Below are 25,353 nucleotides of genomic sequence, written 5' to 3'. Positions count from 1 at the left end.
TTCCTCCAGTTTGCTTTGTCCTATCCCGTTTTCACTGATCCACTGAGCCAAAAACAGTAAGAAGGAGACCTTATCGTGGCCTTTCAATACTTAAAGAGGGCTTATAAGAAAGATGGAGAGAGACTTTTTACCAGGGCTTGTAGAGATAGGACAAAGGGCAATGGTTTTAAACTGAAAGATGGCAGATTTAGATGAGATACAAAGAAGAAATTCTTTACTGTGAAGGTGGTGAGACACTGGAACAGGTTTCCCAGAGAAGTCATGGATGCCTCATCCCTGGACGTGTTCAAGGTCAGGTTGACTGGGGCTTTGCGCAACTTGATTTAGTGAAAGATGTCCCTGCCCACAGCAGGGGTTTGGACGGGATGATTTAAAGGTCCCTTCCAACCCAAACCATTCTAATACTCTCTGACTCTGTGAAGAATTTCCTTTAAAACTTTTTCCATAAGCAATGAGCTGGTGCCACCAGTGAAGTGAAGTGATCAAGCTGATTCAAGAGCTACTTCTCCCCAGTTTAAAGGCCCAAGTTCATTACAGCTCTAAATTCTGAGAAAATAGAGGTTCATGGTTGGGAACAAGAAAAAAAAAAGAATCTTTAAGGCACTTTCCCACCCATTCTTACTGAAATTAGCTTTGCCCAGCTCCCGAGTTTCTATGCCAGAAGACACACACGCACTGATGGGCTGTGCTGACTCTGCAGCAGTTGCCTGGTGAAGAGGTTCCCTTTGAGAGCTGCCAGTTTCTATCCATGCAGATATGCTTCAAGCCAGTGCTCCCCAGAATCCTTCAGTGAACTGCAAGAACAGGAAGTAAAAAAATCACTTATGGGGATACAATATTCAACCTCATGGGAAGCAAACTGTAGCTTAGCTGTAAAATGAAGTAAATGGAAAAAGTTGATTGAAAACTACATGGACATCTCCAAGTCTGACTACAGGGAATGAATTGAGAGGATTTAAGGAAGATAAAATAGTCTTTGAAACTTGAAAATTTTTGAAAATTAGAAGTGCCTTTAGAAAAACCTAAATAAATTCTAGATTTGATCTCTCTGTGGATATTGATTTTAAATGGTTGCCTATGTCCCTCCCTTGCACGCTATTACAGCACGAAATTATCTTGTTAATTGATACTTACTGCAAAATATCTACAAAGGCTCTCAGTAAAGTCTTGCTTTTATACTCAATGCCATGCTTATCACAAAGGGCTTTCACCAGAGGAGCAGCTTTCCAGTAGTTGTGTCGCGGCATTGTGGGGAAGAGGCTGCAGAATTGAATGAGAGAGAGCAATTGTGAGACTTGGCTTGCATCACCCCCTGTTCAAAATATTTCCCTGCCCTCCCCTAGAAGGAGAGCAAAGGGTTCTCCTGCATGGTTTCATGTGGGACTGGATGGTCTTTCTCACTTTTAAATACCCCATATTATTCCCACTCTTCTCCCCACAATCATACTCACTGGTGCTCAATTTGGAAGTTCAAGTGCCCAGTGAACCAGTCATTGAACAAAGATTGGTTCACGTTGCATGTTGCATGGAGCTGAGAGGAAAAAAGGACCAAAGAAATACATGAGTTAGCTTTTATTTTTCTGGAAGTCTGATAATCAAACCCAGAAGTTATTACCCACCCTTGCCTAACATAAAAGGCAAGTTAGCGTCAGAGATTATAGGTGTAATTGCCATGAAGAATTAAACGAAGTCTAGATTGAAATGGGTTGTTGGGAACAACCTTCGCTCAGGAAGAACAACTTCACTGGCATGCACATAATCCAACTGTGATTCTTTTAAGAGGTTCTCCTCACATCTTTCCCTTGGATGGAAAGAAAAGATGCCCTATAAAGAAATGAAAGCCATTCTTCTGGCCTCCTCCAACCAGTACAAGTGGAGTCAGATGCAAAAGTATGAGGACAAACATTTGTGTATGCAGGCTTCATCTCACCTAATTTAGATACCTTTAGTTTGAAATCTGAGCTCATCCCTTTAGAGTCAGCAGAGGAAAATAGATGTTTTTATGGTGCCATTCATCTGACCTGATGCAGATGTCTATTTTAGAGTAAGATGAATCATGCTCTAGAAATGTCTCTTTCTCTCCAATGAATGTTGAAGATGTTCAGGTGTAGACATCCAGATCTGGTCAGATGAATACCAGGCTGTGTCTTTTTCCCTTAATATAAGGAAGAATGCTTAGAACTCACTATGTAGGATTATACTGCTGGAGGCAGTATGGATGTGAATAAAGTTGTATTCACATACTGATTTTTATCAGACCTAAATTTTGTCAGATTTTTCTGATCTGCACTAAATCTGTAACTTGTAGGGTAAAAAAATAAAGGTATACAGTCCCACTTTGCTTCTCTGTAGTTGGCCTAACCAGGAGATTGAATGCCATATTCTATCAGTACTTTTTCGTAATGTGAAGGGAAAAGTGTTGTGAAAAACATGTCAAAATCTTTCAGTGAAAAAAATTGGATTTTTTTTTTAATCTAGATGTCCTATTTTCCAACTAAAATTTTAGATGTTTTGACTACTACAGAAATGCATGTGTATTTAACAAATGGCAAGGATAAACCTCATCAATGCAGCATTAAAGCTCAGAGAAGAACAACATCGTCTTTGTCCTATAATTCAGAATGGCAGACCCACTCTTCCAGAAGAAAGGAGATTCTCACCTGAGTAGATACCCAGTCTTTGTTCTTATCATAATCAATGTCCATTGGAATGTGATTCATCTGTGTCACCCAAATAAACCAGTTACTCTCTAGGTACCTGGGCAGATAAACACAGAAATACTTATCATATCTCTAATACCATCCAAATTTACCATTAAAACACGAGTCTCATCTTAGGTAGAAGAGCACTTTTACATAATTCAAGATTTTCTATTCCATTCCTTTGCCACCCAACTTTTGCAGTTTCTTCTGAGAACCACTAAATTTGTAGTTGCAGATGTCCCTGAGCAGCCCCACCTGCCCACCCCCCCCCTCAAGTTATGCTGTCCCTTCTTGGCTGACTATTTATTTCCGAGAAAATGGTAGTGAGTATGACTAGTTCTAATTTATTTCCATTGAAGCTCAATACTGTTTACAACTATTAGTCATGGGAAGCCTGGGTATGCTGTGTGTTACCTGGACAGCCAGTAGTACACCATGAAATTGCTAAATCCCATTAAAGGAATATACATGAGACAGACTCGGATGTTGAAAGACACAATCAATAACAGGTCCTGTAAACAAAACAGCAACAAAATGGTGAAAATAAGACTTTGTTGATGAACCACCTCCACTCCCTCCCGTCCCCTTTACTTGAACTACAGCATAAAAAATGTTCTTATTTATTGATCTCTCATTTATCAAGAGTGAGCTCCACACCATCATTCTGCCTTCAAGTTGAGTGTATCCCCAAAATAGTCCCACAGCACTCACTTTACCATCAGTAGCTAAAGACCAGCAAACAGCTCTGTAATCACACTCTGCCCAGGTCTGACACTTTTCTAACTTTTATTCAGCTGCTAAGAGGCTAAAAGGTGTCTCCTAAAAAATTTCTCCCTGGACCCATTGACTGCATCCCTGCTGCAGCAAGCCTCGAATCAGCCTTTTCTGTTGTAAGCCCCACAGTCACCTGAGGTGAAGGGTAATATAACGACAGAGTGGCAACATTTTATTAAAGTCTTCTAGACAATGCAGGTAGTGCTTACCAACCACTTTTTCCTCTTGATTGCAAAGTAGAATATAGACAGCTGGAAGAAGGGTATAAGTGCAAGTGGGGCCAATACTGCAAGGAAGAATGAAAACAGAGAGACATTTATAACTTCACCGCACCATAAATCTTACAGAATATTGGTGGGGGGAGACACAACAGATGACACAACACCAGTTCCCCTGAAAGATTCTTCTTTGCAGTGGAATAAAAAAATTGCTGTCTTCCATTTACACTAACTTTTCATGTGTCTACATCATCTGTTCCTCTTTTCATCTCACCAATGCTTCATTTCTTTCCCATCCCTTTCTTCCTCACACTCGATTCACCCCTATCTAGTACCTAACATCACGGAAACCTAGCAGACATAAGAGGCAACTCCTCCACACGTGAAGGCAATTCCTCCTCCTTTAACGTGAAGGAAGCTTGCTGAAGCTGTGACTTCAATGGGAGGATCTTTAAAGTCTTTATTTTGGGGAGGAGGTGCAGTCACGATTTTTAGGTGAAGTTCCTACAGCACTGCAAAGAAGCGGGGATACTCACAGACAAAATATTTATGCTGATAATTGTAAGGCATGAACTTCTTCTTCTTTTTTCCAAGCTGAAAAATGAAAAGACATTGTAATGGACCAGCTGGAGATGCAAGACACTTCATAAGGTATTTCTTATTCCTGTCTAATGAGCACATTAAGAACTATCTCGTAATGTCTCTAATTCAACCCCTCTTCTTGAAAAGCAGCTGCTGAAGTTCCAGAGCAATGGAGAGGAGCAGACTTCATTTGACTGTCTGTATCCAGATATCAATGTTATGCTGATGTTGGGACAGAGCCATTTTTTAGGAGAGTTCCAAAACTCATGGCAGGATACAAAAATGCTCAAAAATCCCAAAAACATTCACAAGTCATTTGAATTTGTAGGGGAAGTTTCCAGTGATGGTAATGAAAGTCCAGCCTAACAAATTCCATGTATTCATCACGGAGCGCTGTGGCTATCAGTGCTCGGGAAGGAATGGGTTATTAACATGAAAACTAAGACAAGAAACTTGATGGGTGACAAATACAGGATGTGTTTGCCATGAAAGCTCCACCTGACTTTCTGTATCAGATGAGATAGGATGCAGGCATCTCAAATTTTTGAGTAATAGAGGAGATAGTGGCCAGAAATTACACAAGCATTTGGATGCCATCCTAAAATGACTGCAAGATCAAAGCAGTAAATACTCTATAAAGACATCTGCCTTTTTGTTTTGTTGAATATTTTGCCTTCAAGTACGTGAAACAGCAAGGAGATGAAATATTTACAATAAGAACAAGTAAGTTTATTTCCTCACAGTATATTTTCCACTATTTGTACAAAAGGGTTCTTAACATCGCCTGCAAATTTTGTGCTTATGATTCTTCAAAGGACAAAATAATAAGGTGGTAAAGAAAAGTATTTCCTGAGCTCATCTATCACTGAAAAAAAGACTTGAGCAATTCAAAGATGTCTTCACTGGATCAAAACTGAAACAAACCAAATGACCAGGACTAAATGAAAGCGTTGAAATCCATTTTGCCCATCCACAGCATACCTGACTTTTCTATTAAAAATCAGGACAGAACTGATGTCCTACATTTTCACTTCCAGCAAGCCCAGTCCAGCACAGCCAGCCCACTCTGGATGTTCATGCTAATATATAGCCATGAGAGATATTTCCGAAGACTGCTAACAAAATCCTTCTCAGCTGCAGCTAACAGTTTTCTCTGAATAAGTATTTTGTATAAACTCTCTTTACGGGAGTCTTTCTGAGGCAGCAGAGCTGGAATTTTCCACGTGCCTCGGAGAGCTGTAATTTCTTTGCTTATTACCAGCGAAAGGAGAGTGAAAGGCTGGTTGTCTAGCAAACAGGCCATTTAATCACCCCATGAGTAAACAGAATTGCCAGGGAAAGAAAGGGCAAAAGGGACCTTGCCTGTCCTGGTGATATCAGAAACAATGAGGATGCAGGGAGGGCCTGTTCATGGGGTTTATTTTTATGAAAGCCATAAAATTTGTGATTAAGAAATAACTCACTACGCTTGTGTTTTGTGCATAGCACACTTCACTGGTCCTGAAGGATTTAGGTGCCAAACAGCTTCCACAGCCAAAAGGACCCAGAGGGAACATCTGACTCACTATCTACAGGATCACTGAGAACATCTAACACTAATGCAAGTGGATTGACTCACTCTTTGGACTGCCTTCAAGGTGCTCACCCTGATCTTCTAACAACACAGAGAACTTAAGCACTGATTTTAAGACTTTGCTTCTCAGGAGCTGGTGCCTAAGTATTGTAATAACCAGTCAGGACACGAGACTCTCAGACCTTGGGACACTTTGGAAATCACCGTGAGTTGATGCAGAAAGGCACAATCTGGGTTATTATTATATCTCACACTATAGCATTCTGTCTTTAACGTCTTTGCTTCTCCAGCCATCCCCATGCTTACCTCCACAGAGAGTCTCTTTCCCAGGCTGAACAGGAGAGGGTGCATGTTGAGGTCAGGGTCTTTGCGGAAGCAGTTGGGTTTGGCATGGTGCTGGTTGTGTAGGTGATTCCACCAGCTGGCCGGTAACCCCTGCCGGAAAAGTTGAAGACCAGGGATTCAAACTAGGACAGTATCAACAATCACACTGCTATTTAGCCACCTGTGATCGATGGCTGCACTACACTCCCCTCACAGGCGATATTGCCTGAATGTAGGGACACTCCTATTCATTGCTTAGCCCCGATTCACCCCAGAGAACAGTCCCACCATGAGGCAATTACCTTCAGAACATTTATCACAATGATCTGCAGAAGTCGATTCCATTTAGGCTTCCTGAAGACAGAGCAGTGTCCCAGATCATGTTGGAACCAGCCCATCTGGATCTGGAAGACAAAAGGATCACTGAGGAAACAGAATCACAGTGGCAGTTGCATTAACTTGCCTCGGGAGTCTCTGTAACTTCATAGGGTGAGGGCATCTTTGTTCTGGTTTGGGGAAGAAACATGACCTGCTGTCCTATGTGCTCAATGCTGAGAACTTCTTTCCAAGCTACTGTCCACTAAAGCTGCTCAATGCCAGATATTGATTTTATTGTAGCAGCTAAAGGGGAAGCAACAAAGCATCATTACAATCAATTTGACTGTTACAGCATGGGAGTCTTTTGCTCCCATCGCAAATATATAATTTCTAAGTAACCAGCTAGAAAGTCTAAGAATTCCCAAATCCAGAGCTTTGTTGCATTTCATATTCCCATGGAAATACAAGAATGCCCTTTGAGGAATATCTGCCTTAGCAGATATTAGGCAAACAGAATAGATTATTTAAAAAATCAGTTATTTTGCACTTGTTCCACAGACATCTGAGCAAACCTAAGGTTTCAGTGCTACTAAGAAAATCTTGCTTTCTTCCTCCCCTCACCCTCCAATTCCTCCCACCTAAGGGCCACAAAATCCCGTTCCCTCCTTCCCTGCACCAACCCTCACATGGATCGTGCCCTTCTATGATTCAGTTTACTAAACCAGCAGAAAACTATTCAGGGCTCGTAGGTGTAATTGGCTCATAAAGGACCCAACAAACACCAGAGCTGTCAATCGATAAACAGAAGGAACAAGGAGTCATAAGTGGAGCCAAGAATGAAATACTCCCTCTTGTGCTGGGGTGATGAGATCAGCTCATCCCAACTTGTGAAACTGGCAGCTCTACAACACCCCACCAACCCCAGTGAGCAGCTTGTCAGCAAAACCAGATTTGCTGGAGGCAGCACAAATAGCAATGTTGAACATGCTTGTTGTCTGTAGCCGGATTATGGGATGTAAGAAGAGGCAGCAAAGCAACGACTGGGATACGAATGTTTCATTAATCCTCTGATCTGGAAGAAGCAAACACGTCTGCTGTGTTGAACAGCTGTTGGCAGTTTACCTGAGCAATGGTGAATAATGCAATGCCAACCAGGAATGGCACTAAGGATATCCCAAAGTACCAGACCACGAGCCAGGACGCAGCATCCAGTACCATGAGGTGAAGGAAAATCAGAAAGAAAAAGATGCGATTTGGCCTCAGAAGTCCCATCTTCTCAATAGTGCAGCGCAGCTCACGAAAATCCTCTAAAAGTGATTTCTGTGGGTAAAGTGAGTATTAATGCACTATCCACTTTGAAAATGTAACACAGCAGACCCAGGAATCCCAAAGTACCCACGGAAGTCAGAGAAGATATTCTATCAGAGGGGTCTCCATGCAAAAAACAAGCACGAGATCAACAGATCTTGGTTTTGCTTTGGAAAACAAGCGGCTGACAGGCTCTGTTACCGAGACATCACGGTGGGAAGAACTGGGTGGAATTTGGGGCTCTGGGGCTCATTCCTTACACCCAGGTGTGGGTTTAGTGTGGGACAGCGCACATCTCCATGCCTGACTACTGCCAGCTGCCTTCCCACCACCCAGCCCGTGGCACAGTGTCAGGCATGCTGCTTCAGGCATTATTTCTGCTAGCCCTCTTATTTCCCTTCTCCTCCCATACCGAACCCCAAGCCATTTCCATAGCTAGGTTCTAGGACACTCACTTTTTTATTAGACTCAAAGCTGGGTTGATCTGGTGCCAACTCCCCAATCAGCAGAGATTTCAAGTACTTTTTCACCAGAGACTTATCATTGTGAAAGGCCACAAAGGCGTCCTGAGAAACACATGAAGGAAGGGGGTAAGAAAGAGTATGTGATTAAACACCAGATCCTGAGCCTTTCCTTTTCCCAGGTCTTTGCTATAATACATAACCCGGTTTCCTTTGTCCATTTTTGTCCCTTTGGTTCCTCCTGTAGTTCTTTGCCACCAACTGAAGCTTGGCCCAAGGAAGCTGGAGAAGTTTCAAGAAACTAGATTTCATAAAAGTACCTGGGCGAGGCTGGTAATAAACATGAAAGCATTTGATGAAAAACCCTTTGCAGAGGTAACCGTGCCCTTTCATCTGCTTGTTTCAGCACAGTCCTTGCCTAGAAGGCTCGAGCCAGCAGCCCTGCCCTATGGATGGGACCCAGGAGCAGGCAAGCACATCAATGAATGAGGTGTGTCTTTGCCATGCTTAGGACATGTTTTTAAAATCCTGTCTTTATTACACTAGGGCCACAGGAAATATACACTGAAGCTCCGTACGCAACTGGGTATCTCTTAGAGTTCCACACAAGTTTTCAGACTGATTGATGTTTTGGGGAACTGGGTAATGCCAGTGACACCAATGGGTCTGTCCAAGAACCATTTGAAATAGCAGTTTCAAAATCAAATATAAACTATGGAATAAAGGATGGTATTCCAGATAAGCCAAAACTCTTCTTTAGCTCATGTCCTCAGGGAATTTTCCAGAAGAAAGGTGAAGAGGCTGACTAAACTCTTGTCTTCCAGAAAGGGTAGATATAACAAAATCCTCAGTGTCTGAGCAGCCAGGTACTTGCTGATTTTGGCTCTGAAAATTAACGTGGGTGATTGTGACACAAAAAAATTCTGCACACGTCTGGGCAAGATTAAGTCCCTGGAAGAGGACAGGGGACTTCCCTCGTGCAGTCTGACATTCCCCTGGAGCCTCTTGCTTAGAGACAAGTCTATCTCCGAGTACTTTAGTCTAGAAGAAGTCAGATTGAGGTGACTTTTGGGACAGATGAGCTTTCTACAGGTATCACGTAGCCCCTTGTGACAGTGGCAAAGGAGTATCTCTGTCCAGACCCAGAGGACTGGGGAAATCTTTCCGTTATGATTCTCATCCTACAGTTTTTGATACATTTTTATGTGGTTCTCTTTTTTCTGGGAATTCTAAAAATTTCTGAGTCATGCTGTATCTAAATTGCAGCTTAGAAAAAGCAGCCAGAATACTTTTAAGCAGAATTTCCAATCCACAATATCAGTATCATAGACTCTCATCACAGAAACGCAAGCCTTTCAGTCCTGCAACAAGTCCTTTCTCCTCCCTGCTCTTAGGCCCTGATTATCATCTTATGAGAGATTAACTTTAAGGACTATCATCTGCAACACACCTCACCTCCGACATTTTGACATCAATGTAATGTTCTGCAATGCATATTGTCTATATTTACAAAGTAATGCACACAGAGGTAGAAAATTCTCACTATATATATATAGTGATGAGCTTTAGAGGAAGGTAATTCTCACCATATTTATACAATTATGAGCTCTACAGTAGTCAAGAGTATTTGGAAAAAAAATCTTGTATCCTGGCTTTAGGCAGTCATGCACCAGATGATCTTTTGAGACATCTTCCAATTCTGCTTTTCTGTAAAAGTGTGTATTTCTCAGAATATACGAACATCACAGCATTTTAAAAGCAAACAGAATGACAAAAATTAGAAGAATAAAAATCGAGAGCAAGACAGAAGAACGTCATTGCAATGCAATGTAAATTCACAGTGTACCCATGGTCCTGACCATGTAGTTCTGGTCCTGCTGTCTTCAAAGGGATGTAGTACAACTATATGTAGCAAAAAAAAAAAGATGAATAGAGTTCTGGAACAGCTTTCATATTAGAAGACTGCCTTGGAAAAGAGGTAACAAAGTGTTTTAAAGACCCATAAGTAGTATTAAGAAAATGATGGGAAATGTATTCACTGTTTTCATAACACAGTAATGAAATTATCAGGCAGTAGGTTTAAAGCATACAAAAGTAATAATGAGGGAAAACAGATTGTAATATTATTGTAATAATAAATACAAGTAAGATCAAAGGTAATTCTTTAAACCCATTCATACCAGCCAAATTCACTGCGGTTAAAATCCCTGGGTGGCTATAAAGCATAATAATCTAACAATCTAAATGCAAATCCTTACACTGGTGGCTGCAGAAGCTGGGAGGCCATAGCTTGGGGAAAAATCACTCCATGCATTCTGTATTACTTGACTCCTTTTGTAAAAGTCCAGTAACAGAAGCTGCAGGAGATGGCACCAGGCTACAGGGACCTCTGGGCTGGTGTGGTATGGCTTGGTCTTACATTCTCAAGAGTGGCAGCCTCAGTGTTTGTCTCTATTGCTGCAATAAGCTCATTACAGCACAGCACAAAACATCACCTGAAAGGGTTGCGTTGATTCAAAATTGGTACATTCATCTTTAAGTAAAACCAGTTTTAATTAAAAAATATACTTTCAGTGTGCTTAAACCCTCTTTCAAGAAGGCTACAGTGAATTAGCACACACAGAAGGTTTACTGGGAGAGAATTACTGGGAAGATAAGAGGTTGGCAAACTGGCAGTGGTTGGTGGGCAGGATTCATGCCCCTTCTTCGGTTAGCTCTTGGTGCCGCGCTGTTCGCAATCTCACATCGTGTTAGGCGGGTTCTGCATAACTGGCACCCAGCCCTCTCTTTAAAACAGGGCTGTATCTGCCAGTCAGTGAGCTAGAGAAGGAAACCAGCGGGTCTCAGAAGCCGCCTTTTCCTTCATTTGAGAACACAAGGTATTTTTCTGCCTCAGTTTCAAGTAGGGTGAAAGGACCAAAATGTGAAAAATAACTGATCTTATTCATTTGGGGGCCGTGAGTTAGGAAGTGCTATTGCATTTTACAAACTGAAACCTGAGGAATTAGGCTAAGCAACATCCTTGAAGTCAAAAAGTCTTGGCATGACAAGAACTAAACCTGGGTCTCCCACATCACACGTTTATGCCATAATCCCGGTCATGTTTCTAACGCGCGTATTTCCAACTATTCAGGAATTCAGCATCTACTTTCAGCAAAGTGTCTGTGAGATCTGCTTAGAATGCATTATTTCTGTCTTTGATTTTAGAGAAATCCTCTAAATCAAATAAGTTCACAGGAATCTCTGGAAAATCTATTTGCAAATAGTGATTATTTGTAGAATTCTTCCTCATCTTAATCATAGAATCATAGAATGTTTTGGGTTGGAAGGGACCCCTAGAGGGGTCATCCTGCTGCTTTCTCAGTCATTCTTCCCGTATTTTATTTCTTTCCCCCCTTCTTTGAAACAGCCTTTTTGCTCAAGACTCTCTTCTCCTCTGCTTACCTGTACAAAATCGTGTCACTCCCTTGAGTAACCCCTTCTCTTCCTTCACTGCTCCCCAAATTACTTTATGTTTGGACATTACCTCCTCCTTAACTATCTTATCTACCCATGCTCTATCTTTGATTAACCTTTGTTTATTACTGATCGCATCCATGTGACACTGAAAGAGTAGCCTTTAAAGTAAAAATATGCACTGAGCATACTGCTCCCTACCCTCTTCCCTTTCTCGTTGCTACAAGAGACACTTTTCAGGCATCTGGAAGACAGCTTGCCCGATCATGCCTGGTGGCAAGACAACCTGCATGGATATTGCTTTGTTTACAGCAGGGTGGAATGCACCCAGACAGGGCTTTACAATTTGCGTATCAGGTAACTCTGACCTTGAAGGTAACCAGAAGGGCGTTTTTACGGATGGCACACACACGTCCACCCCATTATCTGACCATGCACAGTGCCAGCTACCATGAGCACTCTCCACTGGTGTCCCACCACGTCATCCTGCCCTGGCAATAGAACCACCTTCCTCCACTGTCCTCCTAGATCTTACCGTAGCATCTTGCCCAGCATAGTGGCTAATAACTCGGCTGCCTCCAGGGTGGTGTTTGGAAAACTTGCTGACATCATAAACCTTCCTGTCAATCACCAGCCATTGCTCCTGACCTTGACCACGGCCATTGTGGATTCTGATCTCCTCCCAAGTGAAAAGCTGTAGAAAGGCTGAAATGGGTCGCGTCTCCTTTTCAGTGGAGCTGGTCTGCGGAGCCATCTGTACGGGTGGATACGCAGTCAGCAGTGAGATTCACCAGTCTAAGCTTTAGTGCGCTGTGCCCAGGCGGAGGGTGAACCATCTCAGCCTGCCCGTTATACAGTCCCACTCTAAGCCACTCCCTGTGCTTCTGGGCTGGTTGGCTCCCCTTGCCCAAACACACCCTTCCATAGCTCCCTCCTCTTCCACGTTCACACCAGATACTTCGACACACCCTTGAATAAAAGCTGTGCTCCTTCTTGTCTTGTCTGAGTTGCCGTTGGAAGGTCCGATTATGCATGAGAACAGTAGACTACTACTTCACTAAATACAAATATGCATAACCAGAAAGACTTAGGAAGATTACCTGTTATTCAGTTAAATGGGATGGCAAAATGACAAGAATAGAAAGAACTATTAAGTGACCACCTTCATAGAGAATTAGGAAATGGATAAGGTAAGCTGTTAACTTGCTTCCATACAGCTGAATCAATGTGGGGGTTAGCAAGAAGAGAAATCTGAGGAAGGCTGCGGGCAGCTCTTCTGCAGCAAATATTCAGCGACCTTCTCAGAAAGCATTTTCAGTGTCCTGTAATCCTTTAATCAGTCCTTAACACCAGGAAATCCTGCATTTATCATACAGTGGAGCTTCATAAAGCCATACAGTGCCAAAACATAAAGCTGTAAAGGAGCCTGTGTGGCGAGCCAAAAGCTGCTATTAAGTATGTTTGCTAACATTGCTCATTTGGGTGTAATTCCTGCCTTCAAGGCGTAGAGCCAACCTGTACACTAACGCGGTGAAAACAGCAGCATGCTCCGAGGTCTGCAATCTCTCCACAAGATATCTCTTAACGGTCTCGTCACAACCCAAAAACTTCAGATCGTCCTCAGTCTTTGAAACTTTCTGTGTTGACCCCAGCACACTAAATTTATGATCAGCTAATAGCATTGCTGATCAAAACACCACCAGATCAGAGCAGAGAAAGAACACGTTAAGGGAACATTATTTATCTCCTGTTAATTTAGCTTGCACATTGACAATATTTTGCATACGGCTGTTTTCAGGGTTCCCTGTGTATACTCCAGTCATTCAACCTCATTGTTCAAGTAATTCACCCATCAGTCAACGACAAACATTAAAAGATTTTGGGGTTGATAATAATAATAACAACAACTGTTAGCACCAAGTTTGGCTGCAGATTAAGAGTTTCTAAAACTATGTTTAACGGTACTGCTTACGTAATTAACATTACCTAAATATTAGTCTTGTAGAGCCAAAGTCTAAATATCTCTGATGTTCAGAGGGGATCTGCTATGCAGTAAAGAGTTCTCAGCTGCAATGAATAGCAAAGAGAAGGCAATGCCATGTCTCCTATGAAGTCACATCCATTTTGCAGATGACCCAGAAAAAAACTGAGCCCAATATATGAAATATTGCCCTACTTGAGATTTAAGATACTCTTAATCTTCTTTTTTTAAGTCTAAATATCTCTGATGTTCAGAGGGGATCTGCTATGCAGTAAAGAGTTCTCAGCTGCAATGAATAGCAAAGAGAAGGCAATGCCATGTCTCCTATGAAGTCACATCCATTTTGCAGATGACCCAGAAAAAAACTGAGCCCAATATATGAAATATTGCCCTACTTGAGATTTAAGATACTCTTAATTTTCTTTTTTTTTTTTTTTTTTTATCCAAAATTACTAGCCTTGGGTGCTTTTGAAGAAGGTACAAAGTAGGCAGATGATACGGCACAGTCTGGCCTCATTAGCTTTCCATCCTATCCCTCTATAATGCAATACTGAGTTAAATCCCCAATCATGAGTTTTCCACCTCACCCCAAACTTTTTATCTATGTTTATAAACGTATTATGTTTATAAACACAAATATCACCTACGGCAATGCCGAGTCCCTGCCTGACACCTAACAAGGTCTAGGTCTCAACTATCTCTTTTGACAGTGAGTTTCACAGAGAATCCACATATTGCAATCCAATGACAAGTGATGAGCTCTCAGTTCTGAGAAGGACTGAAAAAGCTCAGCTGAAGTGGCAGATTTCAGGAAGGAGGGGAAGATAAGAAGGCCAAACTATGATCTTGCTCAAGGTACCTCAGCAGGGTGAGATGAAATTCTGGCTGCATTCCCTGTCTCCCAGGCAGGCGGCACGCAGGAAGCCTAGGCGAGAGCTGATCAAAGCAGAGATGATCTGATAGGCCTCTGCATCAGGAGAAAGGCACCAGTTAAATTATATAGAATAACTTTGTTTTGAAGAGTTTATCCTTAAGGGACTCTGGGATGGAGTTTACGGGGTGTTTGCGCTATAAGTGACCACGAAGCTTCTCAGCTTACAATTATCTTAGCAAACCCTGTTCAAGTCTGAGACTGCAAACATGGTGGCAAATGTGACATTTTGGGGTTTGCCTTCCTAACAGTAGCCCAAAAACAGTTGGACAGAGGCAGCTGAAATCTCGCATAGCAGACACACCTGCCTTGCCTTCGGCCCTGCCTGGAGTGGGCAGTCGTTCCGGCTGGCACAGAGCTGTAAATTACGCAATTCTAATTCTTTGAATCATGTAGCATCTTGCAAATTAATCAGTCAAGCCCAAAACAACCATTTAAAGTTCCTGACATGTGCAATGGTTGAACCACCCTAGGTAAAAGAGAAATGTGATTATTGGTATTCATTAGAAGGCAGTGCTAAAAGAACAGGAGGAAGAATGTCTGTTGGGCCGCCCCGTTGCATTTTGCAACCCTTTATCTTGTTCGAAACAAAAGTTAAGAGTGTCCACATTAACGATGTGTTCATGTTCTAGCGTGGAATATGTGTAGAGTCTTATAGAAATCGTGTTCAGTACTTGAGGTGGTGGTAATAAAATATGCAATAGTTGCTGCAAATTTCTGCATATGTGGGTTTTTTGCTATACATGCAAAAAATTTCAATTGACTCCATAGTTGGCTGAAAGTACAAAAAACCTTCCCATTGTCTTATAGTCAGACTTGTGAATGTAGCAGCTACCTGATAAGAAGTAGATAAAACTGTGGGTTTAAATTCTGGTCTAGAAGGAGCGAGAGAATACAGAGCCAGGAAGATATTGAGGTGAACAAATCCAAGCTGCCTCTATACGCACCGTCAGTAATCGGGGCTTTCCCTGCAAACACACACTGCGGACGCCAGCATCCACAGAACCACTGCTGTTACTTAGACTAATTAAATTTGTGCACTCTAAGATAATCGCCCTCCATATTAACAGAGTGCACAGTATTTCATGTCTGAATTTATTTAACATCAGCTCCCATCCCGAGGGTCCTGTAACGCCTATCAATATCACATTAAGAAGCCTCAAACGAGTCCTTTCCTAATCTGAAAGCAGAAGCTGCCTCTGTGTTATCCAGGTCACCCAACAAACTTCAGAGTTGCACAGAAAAGCCCAGATAGTGAAAGCCACTGCAGTCATGCTCACCCAGAGAAACTATTGAGAAATCAAAGTACCTTTACCCCATACTCAGTGTTCTGCAACACCTACCCACACCCCTGCCAAGGTCTCTGTCGTACACGTCTGGGAGCTAGTGTACGGGCACCAAGCTATTCTTCATCACTGCTTCTGTGACTAAGAGGCTCTGCACACAGGCACTTGACATAGTTTTCCAGACAGCCAGTACATGATTGCTGAACTGATAGTTATTGTGTCAACGTCTTTATCCAGTATCAGGTAAATGTTTGCAAACTTGCACTTAATCCACTGGAGATAAACTGGCACAGAGTGGTCCAGAAAAGAATCTAGTACTAAGGCACACTGAAGCATCTTGTTTCTAAGAAAATTTCTTGTTCCAGAGAAGTCCTCTAAGTTCTGCATAATTTTGTCATAGAGGATGCCACCTATGGTTCTTTTGACCACCTTTTCCACAAAAACTAAATTTTCCATGGAGCCTGTCACACGTGCTGTGAGAATACCTATGAAGTGAGGCTCCTGGACAAGACTGGATGAAGAACATCTACTTTACGAGCTGTACAGTCTCACCCAGAAGGAGAACTTATATCTAAGACAGACAGCTATGGGTTGGTGAGGCACTGGAACAGATTGCCCAGAGAAGTTGTGGATGCCCCATCCCTGGAAACATTCAAGGCCAGGTTGGATGGGGCTTTGAGCAACCTGGTCTAGGGGAAGATGTCCCTGCCCATGGCAGGGGGTTGGAACGAGATGATCTTTAAGGTCCCTTCCAACTCAAACCATCCTACGATTCTATGTCTCCAGCGTTAGATGTCAACAGTACAGAGAGTTTGAGAAGTGTTACCTTGGAGGTAAGCATCTACCATTACACCTGCCCTTACCTGTGTAGGCAGGCCTGAGCCTCTCTGCCCTGCCCTGGCTGCTCTGAAGCTCTGCTGGAACAGCACCTTGCCTTTCTGGAGGGCTGATGGATGCTCTTGCCCTAAAATGCCTCTGACCTCTGGCAGGGAGCTGACCTGCATCCATCTGCTGCCACTCCTGTAGACAGACCCTGTGGTTCCTTCATGGATTTCACGGATTCAAGACTCGCTCTCCTGTGACTATGATGTGTCTCTTTCCAGGCTCAGCAAGGAAACTGAAATTGTTAAAATTATTTTCTCTCCAGCACAAAATTTAATTGAGAGTCCATAATTCAGGGCAAGTCCACATTCTGAAATGTCTCCTCAATCTTTTCAAGAGACAATAACTTCTGCAGACTATAAAATTTTGTTTTGAAGAAATGTTTTGGAGAAAAAAAGAAATGCAGTAATTACTTGCTTCATAAGAATATTAAAAGATACCATGTCAGGAGGAGAAAAGGACCAGGTTTTCCTTTTCTTAGTACATTCTGAATTAATGAGACACCACCTTATACCTCAGATGGGGCTACTTTCCAGGAACATCACACTTTCAGAAGAGGGAAGAAAAACCGAAAGCAAAACCAAGCTTTTTTTTTTTGTAGGCCACAGAGTAAAGTTTGCAATGGAGGCCCTCTTCTCTTCACTGCCTTGAGTGGTTTAGTTTGCTCAGATATTCAAAGTCTTGATTAACTTTGTTTCATTCCTTAATCCAGATATCCATAGTACGCTAACACACGAGATTTTTTTCCCCTCTGTGAAAGCAATTGTTACATCCTTTGCAAAAGAGAAAAAAACCACCTGTGAAATACTACTGTGTGGGTGGTGGCAAACTTTGCTTTCACTCCTACCTATGGGTTGCATTTGATGGGTAAATGATAAAAAAATCGAGATGGATGCCATGTTAATTATAATGAGGTGTAAAATTAGGTTCTGTCATAAGCACTGTGAACTTTCTCATCTAAAACTCTTCACAGAACCATAAGGTGCATTAAGACACCGAACTGTATGATATAAATTTGTTGTTCTTCTGAGTAGGTTACTAAACCCCGTACATGCTGCAATGCTGCACAATGAAGTGGCAAAACTTGACCCAATTTGCTGCTGCAATTCTGACGTCACCCTCTCATACACACATCATCTGCAATTACACACCCTGAATTCTTTATAAACAGGGCCGATATGAATCGCTTCAACAATCGCCCTGTCCTCCTCTGTTTTGTGTATCTCATTTAACCTGCAATTCCTACGATTCATACCCTTCACACCCTCCAACTTCGCAGAAGTCAAAACACCAGGGGCTCATCTGTGGCTTTCAGATCTAAATTCAGCTGAGTGAAATTTGTAAATTCTAAATGCAACAGCTGTTTAAAAGCCTCTCTTCTCAAGCACTTAGGCAGCATTATATATGTTACAAAAAAGAAATAAGACACAGCCTGATTCAAGCTAGAATTGTTAAATGCCTGTAACAAACCCATTTTGTTTTCCCACTGTCATATATTTGGGTTTTTTTTTTCAGACTATTCAGCATTTTTATAGTATTTTCTGCATTAGGTGCAGAGCACCCACTGATACAGACACACTTCTGAATGATCTGGCTAGCTGAAATTGTGCATCCACAGAAGAAAAGCTCTACAAAAGCTGACCACACTCAAAAGTTTTTTTTAAACAGATGACTTGTGCAACACCAATTAGGAACAATGTGGCATAAGCAAGGATTAAAACACCCATGGTGGTTCCACAGCCTACACAGAGAGCACCTTCTTCCTTCTGTCCTTCCTGTGGGTCTTGGGCTGCACTCCAACTTCTGCAACATGTGAGCCAAGGATCCTGAAACAACTTGTCTCCTGCTCTAGTCGACCATAATTCAATTCTGTGGCCTTCACTACCTGCCTCCTACACCGTCCTTCCTCAGACATGGATATTCTTAGCAGGGCGACATATGCACTGTGACTCAGAGATGCACATCAACCTTAAACTTCTCTATCCTACCCTCTCCACAAGGAGGTCAGTTATACTTTTCATTTATATGGCTGAAGAAGCTTTTGCTACTTGCTTTAATTTTTTTTTGCACCATTTAATTTTCTGTGACACTTTAGCAGTTCCTATTTGCACTTCCATGACCCTTCCCCTACACTTTACATTGCCAGTCTGCCTCACAGATAGCTCCTTATCAATCCAAAATGCTCTCCTCAGTTTGCTTCTCCCCTCCTTGCTGGCAACGTAAGTCCCATGAAGTTTTTATACTCTAAGACTCCTCCGTACTCATGTCAGAGCTCCTTACTCCAGCAGATTGCAATGAATAAATTAATAGAATTGTTTAGGTTGGAAAAGACCTTTAAGATCATCAAACCCAACCGTTACTCTAACCCTGCCATCCCAACACTAAACCCTTTCCCTAAGCACCTCATCTGCCTGGCTTTTAAATACCCCCCAGGGATGGGGACTCGACCCCTTCCCTGGGCAGCCCCTTCCAGTGCTTGACAACCGTTTCAGTAAAGAAATTTTTCCCAATGTCCAACCTAAACCTGCCCTTGCACAACTTGAGGCCATTTCATCTTGTCCTACTGCCTGTTACCTGGGAGCAGAGACCAACCCCCTCTGGCTCCCCCCTCCTGTCAGGCAGTTGTAGGGAGCAATAAGGTCCTCTTCTTCTCTAGGCTGAACACCTCCAGCTCTCCCAGCCGCTCCCCATCAGCCTTGGGCTCCAGACCCCTCCCCAGCTTCATTGCCCTTCTCTGGACATGTTCCAGCAACGCAACGTCTTTCTTCTTGTTTATATGCCTAAGAGGGCTATAGCTCAGCACAGGTCAAGAGCTGCTCCAGCTGGAGCTTGGTTCCAAGAACAAGAACATACGCCCTTCTTTGTTAAAAGTACAAAAATATTTAAGAGAAGGAATTGCTGATGCGGAGTGCTTTCATCTGATCTCTGCATGGCCTCACAGGTCTTCAACATCAAGCTGCTTTTGATACTGGCTCATTTCAAGGGACAAAGGATACTCCAGATCGGTACATGAATGTCTGGCTGATACAGGGAAATCGTTGAACAATAGAAAAATGCCCCTTCAAAAAAACCCCCGAATGTATGTATACATATATTAAAAAAAAAAATCACCAAACTGGCAAGAGTCCCAATGATTAGCTGCAAAAATCAAAAAGTCAAGCTAGTTCTTGTGACCACAGACAAGGTAGACTACTATGGATCAGTCAGACCTTTGGAAATGGCACAACAGCTTCCTCCGTATTAGCGATTCCACTTCACCTTTCTTTGCCTCTGGGATCAAATGTTTTGCATTCAACACGTGAGACATTTTCCAGTTTTCCCGTCTCAACAAGACCTGAAAGACTTTGCCGCTGACTAGTAAGCATCACACTTTTGCTACCATTGTATTGCAGAACCTGTGAAACAGCCACGAGTGACCAAAGTGGAAGGACAATTTTCACCATGACTATGTCTCCACTGTCAGACACACGCAAACTTGATGTTCTAAAGACTCTTTTGTCCTTAGACAAGCATTGCAGTGATTCAATTTCCACTGTTGATGGTATTTTATTTATTGTTGTATATTTATAAGCTAATTTTCCTGAAAAAAAAGCATTGTGTCATTTGATCCTCTGACTCTACAAAACTGTTGCTTCTCACAGAAGCAAACTATTTTGCCTAAAGGACACCATCGTAATCAGCCTTTCATATAAGCATGCACTGGTGCATTATTTTTTATTGCTGTTTCAAAACTTTCCTTGTAGAAATTCCTCCCCATTTTCCAAATACTTAATATTAGTCTCTGTAGCAGATGTAAATTGCACCGAAACCACATTCATGCCAATGAACTCTCTTCCAGTGTAATGTAAGCCTCTTTCTCCACCCATGAGTAGTGTTGCATTAATACAATACCCTTCTACACCTGACCTGTTAAGAAATGTCTTTATATTCCTTATAAAAGGACCTATCTTGGGAAGCAACAAACCATCCTGTTTCCAAGCAGCTCAGCTGCATCTATTATCTGTCTCTTATGGACCTACAATCATCTTTGTTTCTCCTCTTCACTAAAGATGGAGAAATTTCCATAAACAACACAGTTCACCTCTTCAGCGATTCAGGATAATGGAAGCAAACGCACACATGGGCTAGACAAGGACTGCAAATCCAGATCATTAACAAGTCAAAACGAGTGCCTGTTGGGAAGGGGAAAGCTGCAGTATTTTCCTCTTCCATTTGCCCCATCACCCTTCACTGTTTTAGCATTTTTATAATTCCAGCTACTCCATTGCTGAAAATGTTCCTCCCTGATTTGAAAAAAGTAATTTACCCTGGGCTTGAGCCACCTCTTTGTCCAACAATACTCCACTTCACTGGATAGTTTTCAAAGCCTTCTGAACCTCAGATTGCAGTTTTTAAGACCCCATGCAAATGCCTGATTAATTTGTTCTCCTTTCAACATCTTTGGGGGCTATATACTCTCCCGACATCCAAATCCCATGGAGAGGATGAAGACCAACAGGCTTCACCTCGGGTGTAAGCGCTCTGTCTTCATCCCTAAATAGGCTTTGCTCCAGTGCCAGGGTTTTTTTAACAATTATTCTATTATTTAACAATTGTCCTATTATCTCTCCTTACAGCATGTAACTCACATACTTCATTGCCTAACTTGCCACAACCGTGGCAGAAAAAAGAGCATGTCTGTACAGGATATATGAACGCCACACACAACTTCAGAATTACCATCGTGGTCACTTGGCTGTGAGCAATTACCAACAGCAGCAGATTAATGAGTCTCCCCTACCTCATGATCTGATCCACCGCAGAGATCTTCAGAGAATGAATTTTCATGTTTAGTAAATCTGCACTAGGTATTTAGCATACTTCTAATTTCCTAGTGTTTAGGCTGAACAAAAATAAACACCCAAAAGCAAAAGGCCCAACAAGCTATTCCTAAAATATTTTTTTAACTCAGTCTTACCTGTTACAGAGGGCGAGATGTAGATACAATGCTTAGGTTACTGAGTTTGAGGAGTTCCATTCTCACATCAGCCAAAAGTTGCTTTGAGCTGTGCATTCATTTCATGTTTACATCCTTTAAGTGAACAGAAAAGCAGGGTAACAGCAAGACCAGAGCCTTTAAACACCCAGGCTCCAGTTCCCAGGGAGATTGGGTGTCCTCCTTCCCTTCTGATGTCCGACTGCCACCCTGTGGCTGTTTCACAATGCTCAGGTTCCATGTTTTAAGGCTGAAATGTGAAGCCAAAGGGCTTCCACCAAATGGTAAACTCGGGGCCAGTGTTGTTCCAAAAAGGTGTATCCCAGTGCACGTTCAGAGAACCTGAAAGGGGTTTTAGGCTTGCGTTTGAATGTTGTTGTAAAATTTCAGTACTAGAAGTTTCAGGGTAATCTGCCACTGTAGACTGTAAACAGCCCAGAGTAATCACAGGAACAGAAGCTGTCATGTGGCTTATTTCCCCCCCTGAGCTGCCTTATGCCCAGAGAACTTCCAGCAAACTCAGCATAAGCAGATCTGCTTATGTTGATTTGGTTCCCCTTTCAGTCTTACCCTCTAGGACTGTAAATCAGTTCATATGTGTTGTTTTTCCTGGTTACGCAGGCAACTGGTTTATTGCATTGTGGTTGTTTCCTCTTTATTGTGGCACAGAAAACTCAAGAGTCTCCAAAGTCTTAGGCAGAACTCAGCGTGGAACCTGGACACATTATTCTCTTTAAAACTTAACTCCTAGATCATCCTAGTCCAGGGGGTAGCTCAAATTGATTTGAATTTTCAAAATTAAACATCCAGATAAGGAATGTTTTGACTCTGGGCATTCAAAAAAAAGCCACTTGCTGGGCAACACCAAGCACTTCAACATCACTGAACACTTATGGCCCACTTGCCTACCAGCAGCGTTTCTTCTACTTACCTCATTTGCCACAATCCGTCTGGTAAGCACTTTCAAAGCTTCATGAACTGAGCTGAAGACTAGCTGTCTTCCTTCAGACCATGCTGGAACTACTTGCACTTTTATAGTATCTTCATGACTAGAGCACTAGTACCCAGCAACCAGAGAAGCTTAGGCCGTTCCCTCTTTTACCAGAGATGATTGATAACCTATCCTGACCTTTCTCGCCTGTTGAAACCATTCTACTTGCATGTCCAAACTTTATTCACAAACCTGGCAATTATGGCTCAAACATGAGATGGAAGCATTCTTGCTACGAGGACAGTCTATGTGGTTTTATCCAATGGACAAAATTTGGAATTGTGAAAGTTGAGTTGGGGAGATGGAATGTCTCTAGAGGATTTTTGAAGATTTCCTTGTCTTCAGTGTTTTCTCTCACCTAGCTTAGGCAGCTCCCCACTTGTCCAGCTTTCTCCATATGTACAAAGAGCCCAGCCTGGGGGATTGGAGCTCCTTATGGGGCTGACATGTTAAACAGCTCTCCTGACTAGCACAAGACTTCTGGCCCTTTGTGGCTTAGGAGCAACGCTCCAAGGTCAGAGGGAACTTTTGGCAGTGCCACTGAAGTTCCATCTGAGAGCTTACTGCCTGTTGAATTTAAGACATTACAGAATAGCTCCTGATTTCATCAAACATGCATACCTTCCGACATACAAAGTAATGCAAAGTCAGGGGTAGATCTTTTTTTCCTTTTCCTCCTCATTCTGAAGGAAGAACCGCTGTATGGTTTTGTTTTGGTAGGATTAATTTTGTTTAATTATTTATACTGCATACTTCACACAAGCCCATTCCCTTCCTCTGAAGTACAAATGCTGAGATTTATGACAGTTCTCTCTCTCTCTGCAGCTGTGGACAGGCATTTGTTCCACGTTTTGGAGAATGCAGACTCTTGCGCACATATATTTTACTCTCATGACAGCAATAATTGATAAGACAAGGAATTTTATTATTAGACTTTCCTCCATCAACAGTTCTAATAATAAGAGGGAAAGAAATGGAGCAGGAAACAACAAGGTGAAAGAGTAACTAAGGCCCACTTTCTTTATGGTCTTTATCAACAGGAATCAATGATTTCATTATTATTTTATTATTTCCATTACAACTTTATTCTGTGCTTAACAACACTCTTGGCCTGGGAAGATGCATTTCGTCCATTCCCTTACAAGCCATCCTCTTTTTGGATGCTGATCAGAAAAAGCACCATATCTTCCTCAAAATCAACCCATCCCTTCTGGAGACTAAGCCACCCGTCACTGAGCTAACAGGGTGATGGAGCCACCTTCATTAGTGCTGTGCCAAGTGCTATATCCTGGTTTGGCATCTGTAACATTGGTGTAATGAATTAAAAGACACCAGGAAGTGCAGTAAGGCTAACTCACATTCCAATAAATCACACGGTACGTGCCCTCTTGGGGGGTGTTTTGAAGGCACATCATCCAATAGAGAAAAACCAGCAATGTTTTGGCTGATGTATGCAGCCCGCTGACTTCTGCCAATTCAAAAGTTAAATGCATTTAAACAGTACCCCAACCCCTGACACTTTTACAACTTCATTAAATTTGTCCGCAACTCAGATAGGAACACCTCGTGCTCCACAGGCCAGAAGTCACGAGTTCTCTCTGCTTAACAAGTCACTCACCAGTTCAGAGGTTCAAAAAAAAAAAAAAAAAAAAAGTGAAGCTTCAGGTGACCACAGACCGATTACCCTTTTGCTCCCTTAGTCCCCCTTGTAGGGATCCTGAGTATGGACATGCCATATTTCTGTCTTTTCCGACCTTCAGTAATGGGTTCAATAACACTCAGAAGTCTGGCACTGTGGAAACCACTTGCAGAGACTCCATGGGAGGCTACAAATGGGCAAATAACCCAGAGGCCTTCACCACAGAGGAGATGTGGAAGGCAGCATTCTCACAGAACATGGCATAACGAACTCTCACATCTACATGCCTGGAGAATAACCTCCACTTTCCTGTTTCTCTACCTCAATTAGGACTCTAATTAGATCTTTTTCCCAATGCTTCTTCTTACAGAACTGCTGCCTGCACCTTCTCCGCCTCACCCACATACATACAAATTGGTTTGGGCTCTTACGTGCTCCCCATTGCCCCTTGGTTTGGGCAATTCTATTGCCATCATTAATTACATGGAGGTATGTGAAAATACTGGACCTACACAATTCCTTATTGCTTCCACATTTCACTAACTCCCGTGTTCTTTGATTTCACACTGTCGCAACCTTCTTACTACATTCATAATGAGAGCCACCTCACAAAAGCCTATGTTAGATAAGAGACTTCCCTCCTACATACTCAGCAAATGAAGTATCGGCAGACAGAAAGGAATCTGTTCCCAGTCCCAAAGCCACCTCCAGCTTGGTGGAACATAACCTCCTCGTAACTCAGCACCAGAGAAGAGGAATGAAAGAAGCACAAGAATAATTAAGAACACATCTTTTAAAAAATCCTATTAATCACATTCATCAATGGAATTAAGCTGTGCCACCTCCCCACCTCTGGCTTAGCCATTGCTCTCTCCTCTGTGCAGTATCTTCATGGTTACCACCACAGGAGGCAACAAGGGTGGGAAATTCCTCTGCAAGGATCCACTGCTGC

The 25,353-nt window shown here is 42.3% G+C and overlaps 1 protein-coding gene across 1 annotated transcript; it reads right to left on the bottom strand.

Moving 5' to 3' along the window:
* Positions 1-742: 742 nt before the first annotated feature.
* LOC104124680 (acyl-CoA (8-3)-desaturase) lies at positions 743-12,470 on the bottom strand. Its single transcript, XM_009637049.1, has 12 exons — positions 12,252-12,470; positions 8,255-8,365; positions 7,614-7,811; positions 6,476-6,577; positions 6,156-6,284; positions 4,231-4,288; positions 3,686-3,762; positions 3,117-3,214; positions 2,661-2,757; positions 1,452-1,531; positions 1,135-1,260; positions 743-794 (listed from the first exon to the last, which is right to left on the bottom strand). Exons 1-12 carry the CDS (start codon positions 12,468-12,470, stop codon positions 743-745), a joined length of 1,347 nt encoding a protein of 448 aa, XP_009635344.1.
* Positions 12,471-25,353: the final 12,883 nt, after the last annotated feature.

Source organism: Egretta garzetta, unplaced genomic scaffold (assembly GCF_000687185.1).
Source record: "Egretta garzetta isolate BGI_Z169 unplaced genomic scaffold, ASM68718v1 scaffold454, whole genome shotgun sequence".
In the NCBI taxonomy this organism is placed as follows: domain Eukaryota; kingdom Metazoa; phylum Chordata; class Aves; order Pelecaniformes; family Ardeidae; genus Egretta; species Egretta garzetta.
The sequence above is the reverse complement of the archived record's forward strand: the minus strand, read 5'-3'. Positions and strand labels throughout refer to the sequence as shown.